Source organism: Tupaia chinensis, unplaced genomic scaffold, assembly GCF_000334495.1.
Source record: "Tupaia chinensis unplaced genomic scaffold, TupChi_1.0 Scaffold000360_1, whole genome shotgun sequence".
Taxonomy (NCBI): Eukaryota; Metazoa; Chordata; class Mammalia; order Scandentia; family Tupaiidae; genus Tupaia; species Tupaia belangeri.
Genome location: NW_006159856.1, coordinates 1,078,722 through 1,087,408, shown reverse-complemented (window position 1 = coordinate 1,087,408; position 8,687 = coordinate 1,078,722). Strand labels below are relative to the sequence as shown.

At 42.1% G+C, this 8,687-nt stretch overlaps 2 protein-coding genes across 7 annotated transcripts in view; one reads left to right on the top strand and one right to left on the bottom strand.

Moving 5' to 3' along the window:
* The window catches only part of NSD2 (nuclear receptor binding SET domain protein 2), a 150,871-nt gene that overhangs the window by 125,273 nt on the left and 16,911 nt on the right, over positions 1-8,687 (bottom strand). The gene's annotated exons all lie outside the window — the stretch shown is intronic.
* Positions 8,474-8,687, top strand: part of LOC102493259 (trifunctional enzyme subunit beta, mitochondrial) — a 1,799-nt gene continuing 1,585 nt past the window's right edge. Inside the window, 2 exon segments of the mRNA XM_027773585.1 lie at positions 8,474-8,684; position 8,687. The exon segment at position 8,687 is cut by the window's right edge and continues 1,585 nt beyond it. Coding sequence (XP_027629386.1) covers positions 8,516-8,684; position 8,687 — 170 coding nt within the window. The 5' untranslated portion in view covers positions 8,474-8,515.

Genomic DNA, 8,687 nt, shown 5'->3' with positions numbered 1-8,687 from the left:
AAAAAAAATTATAATAAAAAAATAAACTATAAAAAAAAAAAAAGAGAAGAGGATAGAGAAAGATAGCAAGTGAACAATAGAGGGGATGTTAGTGAGAAACAGATATGGTTTATTATCTGTTGAAGATGACGTGTATAGTATTCTCAACTGGACTGGTCTGGGAAGTATTTCATGATGGGTGAAGTCTTTTAACAAGCAAAATGAGAAATAGTGATTGACTGTTTTAAAAAATTATAATAATAATAATTATTGGGAAATGCATGGAAAAGACTTTGAATGATAAAGCGGGGAGATCAATGCCTCTGTATTGACTGACATGCATGGCATTCCCTTTTGAAAAAGCAATGGAAGTCAATGTAAAGTTATATGTAATCCAATGTAATATAAAGATTATGATTTAAAAAAAAAATTACAAATGGAAATATAATCATTGTAAAAAGGAATGAAAATACTGAAGTACTAAGTGAAAAACAAAAACAGAGATCAAAAAAATGAACAGTTCAGCATTACTAGTGGCTTTCTAAGAAGAGCAGAAACAAATTTGGGAAGAGTTAAGCACCATATTGCCTTTTTTTTGTTTTTAAACAAGCACTTGAAAATTATACAAGCAATTATTTACATTTCACAGAATGCATATATTCAATAATATGAACTGACAGCAATAATATGAACTGACTGGTGACTGAGGCTAAGCAGTGCCTATAAGGCTACACAGAACTGGCAGCAGGTGTCTTCACCATGAAAGGAGGATTGCTCTTAGAAAATGAGGAAAGGACCTGGACAATAGTCAACATTCACACTCATTCAGTGAATACAGGTTCAGTTTCAGCACTTGAAAATAGAGCAGTACACAAAATGCAGGCCTTATTCCTGTGGAGCTCATACTCCAAAGGAGAGAAACAGAAATTAAGAAATATAGATATAGGGAACAGCAATTAGCATAATGGCTATGCCACTGGACTCCCATGTAGTTAACTGCGGTTCGAGTCCTGGACCCGGTGGCTTAAACTCATGCCAGGCTAATGTGTGTGCATGCCCAAGATCCCAAGAGGAGAATGGAGGAGAAGGGACTGCAGCATGGCCATCCCCCCTCGGGGGTGATTTCTTGTTTTCTATCTCTCAGTCTACCTCTGTCTTTCTGGCAAGCGCATGTGCCCTATAGCAAAAACCTCTCCAAAAAAAAAAAAGGAAAGAAATATAGACATAATATGTTAGGGAAGAAGAAAGATGGATAGACGGTAGGAAAAAGGCAGAAAAATCATTCCTTCTTAGTCTAGGTAGAGCAACGCTCAAAGCTGGATTCTACCAAGCTCTAGTACCTCAACACACTGCCTCTGACTTCCCCATTAACTTAGAAGTCAGCAACAAACCACTCTAATATAATAGAGCAGAATCACTTCAGGGAGACTTTAACACTGAGACAGTAATGAGGCCTTCAGGCATTCTACAGAGCCAGGCCATGCGAGGGAAAAAGCTCCAAGCCATTCTTTCAGAGACAGAATAGAGATTTCAATGGAGAGCCCAAGTTTGCGAATATGATTTCCACACGCCTAAAATTCTTAATTTTCTAACATTTCACACTATCAGAAATAAATTTGATCCTGCCATCACTGAATTACAGTAGAACCTCTGTTCTTACATAAATTAATTCTGCATAAGAAATAATGGAATTGATGTAGAGCTTCTATAGAACAGGGTCCAAGAACACTGAATACTCCATTACTCAAAAATAGATCTCTAAAGCCCAGCCACAGCAGTGCAGGCAGTAGAGCACTGTTACACAATATTAGAACACACTGGAAGGTATGGAGTTTGGATCCCAAGTGGACCTGAGCGTGCCAGGCACACTCAGCGCAAAGGCTGGCGGGAGGATTGTCTCTCCCTGGTCAACTTCAAGAAAAATAAAAAATGAAATAATGACAATGAGTAAAATTAAACAAAAAAAAATTCTTTTTTTTTTTTTTAATATAAACATATAGTACTAGTACAGCTTTGGAGGTGCAGGCAGTAATGTAAACTGCACTACTGAAAGCCACATGGCCAACCACGGGTACAAATTCCTGGCCTGATCTACCTGAAACACCCTAGGCACATGCACATGTGCCCAAGATCCTGACAAGCTGGAGGGCTTAGAGAAGGAGATCACAGGTTGACAAAATTCTGTCAAGGGACTTTCTCTCTCATGCACATGTACATGTTCTCCTGAGTAAAATAAATTTTAAGGGGCAAGCTGGTGGCATGGTGGATAAGGTGGCTAGATCCCACATGGATGACTGCATAGTTCGAGTTCCTAACCAGGCAGCTTGAAATACATACCAGGTATATTATGCACGAATACCCAAAACCCCAGGAGGAGAATGGAGAAGGGACTGCTGTGTGGCCATCTCCCCAGGGGGTGATTTCTCCTCATTTTCCTTCTCTCTCTCTCTCTCTATCTGTCCCTCTACCAGGGAGTACATATGCCCTATAGCAAACTAAAAAGGATGAACTTTAAAAATATAAAGAGTTGGGACCACCAGTTGGTGTAATGGCTATGTCGCTGGACTCCCATGTAGTTGACTGCGGTTCAAGTCCTGGACCTGGTGGCTTAAACTCACGCAGGTCCTGTGCGTGCGTGCCCAAGATCCCAAGAGGAGAATGGAGAAGGGATTACAGCATGGCCATACCCCCTGGAGGGAGGTTTCTCACTTTGTGTATCTTTGTGTCTTTCTTTCTGGCAAGTGCACAGAACCTATAGCAAAAAACTCTCAATGAATAAATAAATAAATAAATATAGCAAAAACCTCTCAATAAATAAATAAATAAATAGAGTTGCCATGTGCCCTGCAATACCACTCCTAGTATAAAACTCTGTACAAGAATGTTAACAGCAGCACTATTCAGAATATGAAAAACAACTCAAATGTCTGATTAATGAATACACAAAATAAGGCCTATCCATACAATGGAATAGTAACTCATTCATAAAATGAATAAAGTACTGATTTATGCTATAACATAAACAAACATAACTTGAAAACATTATGCTAAATGAAAGAAGCCAGACACAAAAGACTATATGCCTTATGCCTCCATTTTTATTTATTTTTTTAGGTTTTGCCATAGGACACATACACTCATCAGAGACAGAGTGAGGGATGGTGAAAATCAACCCCAGAGGGGATGGCCATGCCACGATCCTTTCTCCTCCATTTTCCTCTTAGGATTTTGGGCAAGTGTACACATGTGCCTGGCATGATTTTCAAGTTGTCAAGTTTAGGACTCAAACCCTAGTTGGCCATGTGAACTCCAGGGCCTTAACCACCATACTACCTGTTGGCCCACTGTATGACTCCATTTATGTGAAATGTCTAAAACAAGCAACTCCACAGAGATAGAAAGCAGAGTGGCTACCAGGGGCTGAGGGAGAAGAGGATAGGGAGAGACTGCTTAAAGAGATGATAAAAATGTTCAAGAGTCAGGTAGTGGTGGAGCCAGCAGGTGGTTTAGTGGTTAAGGTGATAGACTCCCACTGTCTGACTGAGGTTTGAGTCCCAGACCAGACAGCCTGAAACTCAAGCTGGCTATAAGTGTATGCATGACCAAAATCCTGAGAGAGCTGGGTATAAGTGTATGCATGACCAAAATCCTGAGAGAAGAAGGGACTGTGGCATGATCATCCCCCTGGGGAGTGATTTCTCACTCTCTCTCTCTCTCTCTCTGGCAAGTGCATATGCCCTATAGCAAAAATCTAAGAAAAATTTTTTAAAAAGAGTAAGGGTTGGACCAGCAGTTAGTGTAATGGCTATGTCACTGGACTCCCATGTAGTCGACCATGGTTCAAGTCCAGGACCCAGCGGCTTGAACTCACACCGGGTGCATGTGCGTGCATGCCCAAGATCCCGAAAGAAGAATGGAGGAGAAGGGATTGCGGTGTGGCCATCCCCCCGGGCGGTGATTTTTCATTTTCTGTCTCTCTGTCTGTCTCTGTCTTTCTGGTGAGCACACGTGCTCTAGAGCAAAAAAAAAAAAATGAGGGGTGATCTTTGTACAATATGATATACTAAAAAAATGTGAATTATATACTTTAAAATGGTTTAAATGGTGCGTTTTATGTTATGTGAATTTTAACTCAATTGTGCTGTACTCCCACATTGCTGACCATGGTTTGAGTCCCAAATCTTGCAGCTTGAAAATCATGCCAGGCTCATGTGCATGTATGCCTAAAATTCCAGGAGGAAAACAAAGAAGGGACTGCAGCTTGGCCACCTCCTTTAGGGGGTGATTTCTCACTTTCTATTTCTGTCTTCCTTTGGAGAGCACACATGCCCTATGGCAAAAACCTTAAATTAAGTTTAAAGGGGTCAGTAAGTTGTGTGGTGGTTAAATCACTGGATTCCCATGTGGCTGACCATGGTTTGAGTCCCAGACCTGGTGGCTTGCTTTCTTACTCTTGCTCTCTTTCTCTCGCTGTCTCTCTCAGGTCAAATTAAAATGATGATAATGATAACAATAATAATAAATTAAATTAAATAATTTCAAAAAAATAATAAAATAGATTTAAAAAAACAAAAAGGTAAAGTCTTGGGCTGGCCCTATAGCCTAGTGATTAACCAAGCCAGATACACATATAGTCAACCATGGTTCAAATTCTGAGTTGGTAGCTTGAAAAACACATACTGCACATATGCTCCAAATCCCAACAGGGTGGAAAAATAGAGGAGAATGTATTGCAGTATGACTACACTCCACTGGGAGGTGTTGCTCTCTCTCGCTTTCCCTCTGGCAAGTGCCCACACCCTCTAGCAATTAAAAAAAATTTTAAGCAAAATGTTTGGTTGAATGGGAAAAGTATTAATATATTAAGCTGTATTACTTACATTTTTGTAAGATCTTTTCTTTTCACGCAAATGCAGACTTAAAGCATAATTTTCTAAATATAGTAAGAGAACCTGCTCTAAAAACAGGAAATTCTAAAACTGATCAGACTTAAAGTCCACATAAAATGTAATCACAGCACTGTCCCTGTTCCTTACAGCCTAGAAGACAATCATGCCCTGATTAGAGCAAGACTGAAGGTTTAATCTAGAGTCTGAATATATTGAAGAGATCATAGCTGATATGGAAGGGGCATATGAAAGCAGTGAGATTATCTGCAAGTCCAGTAGTGAACTCTAAGACTTCTAGCTGCTCAAGGCAGCCAGCCAGAAGACACTTGTTATGACCCAGGGGAACTACCTACTGACACTGTGAAGTCCCCCAACCCAGGACTCATCAGCTCTTGAGCCTTCATTGGTGGTGTTTTTTAGTTTGCTAGAGGGCAATGTGAACTCACCAGGGAGAGACAGAGAAAGACAGAGAGGGAAAGTGAGAAATCACCACCCAGGAGGGATGGCCATTCTGCCATTCCTTCTCCTCCACTCTCCTCTTGAGATTTTTGGCCATGCATGCAGTTTTTCAACCTGCTGGTCCCAGGACTCGAACTACACAGTTGATCATTTGGGATCCAGCTGCTTTAACCTCCACACCACCTGCTGGCTCCCAAGTCTCCATCTTAATCATCAGCTAATCTTCTCCTAATTTTTTTTTTTTGAGAAGTTTTTTGCTATAGGGCGCGTGCACTCGCCAGACAGACAGAGACAGAGAGACAGAAAGCGAGAAATCCCCCCCCCCCAGGGGGGTGGCCACACTACAATCCCTTCTCCATTCTCCTCTCAGGATCTTGGGCACGCACACACATGCGCCCAGCATGAGTTTTAAGCCACCAGGTCCGGAACGTGAACCGCAGTCAACTCCGGGGGAGTCCAGCAACATAGCCATTACACTAACTACTGATCCCGTCTTCTCCTAATCTTAAAAAAAAGGAGAGGTTTCTTGTTTTTATGTTTTTTGGGTTTGTTTTTGTTTTTGCTATAACGTGCCTATGCTCATCAGAAAGATAAGAGAGAGACAGGGAGACAAAAAGCGAGAAATCACCCCCAAGGGGGATGGCCATGCCACAATCCCTTCTCCTCCATTCTCCTCTCAGGACCTTGGGCACACACGCACAGGCGCCCAGTGTGAGTTTAAGCCACCAGGTCCAGGACTCAAATCATGGTCGGCTACATGAGACTCCAGCGACATAGCCATTATGCCAACTGCTGGTCTCCCTAATCTTAATTTTAATGTCACCAGGCATCTAAGGAAAATTTACTACAAGACACAAAAGCGAGTTTAAAAGCAAAACAAGGGCCAGCCCTGCAGCACAGCAGTTAAGTACTATACTGAGGGAGTCAGACACACATGACCAACCATTACTTGCATCCTACCTAGTAGCTAAAAAATCATGCCATGCACGTGGATGCATGCCCAGAACCCTGACAAGATGGAGAAATGGAGGACAAAAAGAATTATGACGTGATAAAGCCCCGCTGGGGGCGGTGGGTGATTTCTCTCTCTTTTCCCTCTCACCCCCCTCCTACCCACTCCCTCTTCTGTCCATAAGCACATGCACTCTCTGGCATTACAAAAGAAAAAGAAAAAACAGGCCCAGCCTGATGGCATAGTCTATAGCAAAGTAAATCACAGGCATACTTGGCTGACTATGGCTTCAGATGCTAGGGTCAACTTGAAAACACAGTGAGTGTGTGCATATGCATTCAGGACCCTGAGAAGCTGGAAGACTTGAGGATTATAAGTGTGACAAGATGCTGTCAAAGATGCTTCTCTATCTCTCGGTGGGTGGCTGAGAAAAGGAGTGGTAAGGAGATTTTCACACCATACTCTTAAATCTCAGGCATGTAATATATTATAGTTTTTAGTTTTTCAAAGAAACATTATGAAAATGTAAAATATTTCCACAATGGGACCAGCAGATGGCATAATGGTTACATTGCTGGACTACCACATGCCCAACCACGGTTCAAGTCCCAGACCTGCAGGCCTGAAACACACCAGGCATGTATGCATGCATGCACAAAATCCTGAAAGAAGAATGGAAAAAGGACTGTGGCGTGGCTATCCCCTGAAGGATGATTTATCACATCCCCCCCTCTGTCTCTCTCCAATAAGTGCATGTGTACTATGTAAAAATCTAAAAAGAAAAAATTATGGCACTCAAGGGTCTAGCAAGTGGCATAGTGGTTAAGACACTGGATCTTACATGGCTGAGAGTGTGGTGCTAGTCCTGGACCTGACAGCCTAAAAAAACACAGCAGAAGCATGTGTTTGCTTGCCCAAAATTCCAAGAGGAAAATGGAAGAGATGTGACTGGGGTGTGGCCATTACCCATGAGGGGTTATTTCTCACTTTTCTTCTCTCTCTGTCTCTCCAGCAAAAGCACATGACCCACGACAAAAATCTAAAAAAAAGAAAAGAAAAAAAAGGGCATTAAAGGCACTGGACTCTCACATGGCCAACCACAGTTCAAGTCCAGAACCTGATAGCTTGCTTTCTCTTTTTTTTTTTTGGAGAGGTTTTTGCTATAGGGTGTGTGCACTCATCAGACAGACAGAAAGAGACAGAGAGACAGAAAACAAGAAATCACTCCCCAGGAAGGATGGCCACATCACAATCCCTGCTCCTACATTCACCTTTTGGGATTTGGGGCATGCACACACATGGACAATATGATTTTCAAGGCTCCAGGACTGAGACTCGAACAGTGCGGTTAGCTATGTCAGATACAGCACCCTAATCTCCATGTGACCTGCAGGCCCCATAGTTCAGGAATTTTTTTTTTCCAAGAATTTTATTTATTTGAACCAGCAAATGGCATCATTGTTATATCGCTGGACTCTCACATAGTCAAATACAGTTCAAGTGTCACACCTGGCAGCTTAAAACTCATGCCAAGAACATGTGGATGCATGCCCAAAATCCCAAGAAAAGGGATCAGTAGACGACATAATGCTTACGTCACTGGACTCCCATGTGGTTGATCACAGTTTAAGTCTTGGACCAAGAGGCTTAAAACTCAGGACAGGCGCATGTGCGTGTGCCCAAGATACTGAGAGGAGAATGGAGAAAGGACTGTGGCATGGCCATCTCCCTGAAGGGGTAATTTCTCACTTTCTTTCTTGCTGCAAGTGCATGCATCCTATCACAAAAATCTCTTTTAAGAGAAAAAAAAAAAAATCCTGAATGGAGACTGGAGAAAAAGGAATTGTGGCATGGTCATCCCCTGGGAAGCATATATACAAGAAAAATCTCTTAAATTTTTTTTTACTTGGGCCAGCCAGTGACATATGGTTGGGACCTCTGGACTCCCACATGGCTGACTATGGTTCAAGTCCCAAACCTTCGCCTGAAAGATATTAGGTGGTTTGGTTTATACAACAAATAAAACTCAGTAGGTGAAAGAAAAAAAAAAAAGAAACAGAAGATAACAAACTTATGAAAGAAATAATTCAAGGGCCAGCAGGTGGCTTAGTGGTTACATTGCTGGATTCCCACACGGTCGGCCATGGTTCAAGTCCCAGGCCTGGTGGCTTGAAAGTTATGCCAAGTGAGCTTGCCCGGAGCGGGAGGTCACGAGGGAGCGATCAGAGGTTTCAGAATGACTTCCATCTTGACTTACACTTTTAAAAATCTTCCCAGTACATCAAAATGGGCCCTCAGATTTTCGATAAGACCTTTGAGCTGTTCGCCCCAGCTACATGCTGCCCCAGCCGTCCAGACTAAATCAAAGACATTAGCCAAACCTAACATAAGGAATATCGTGGTAGTGG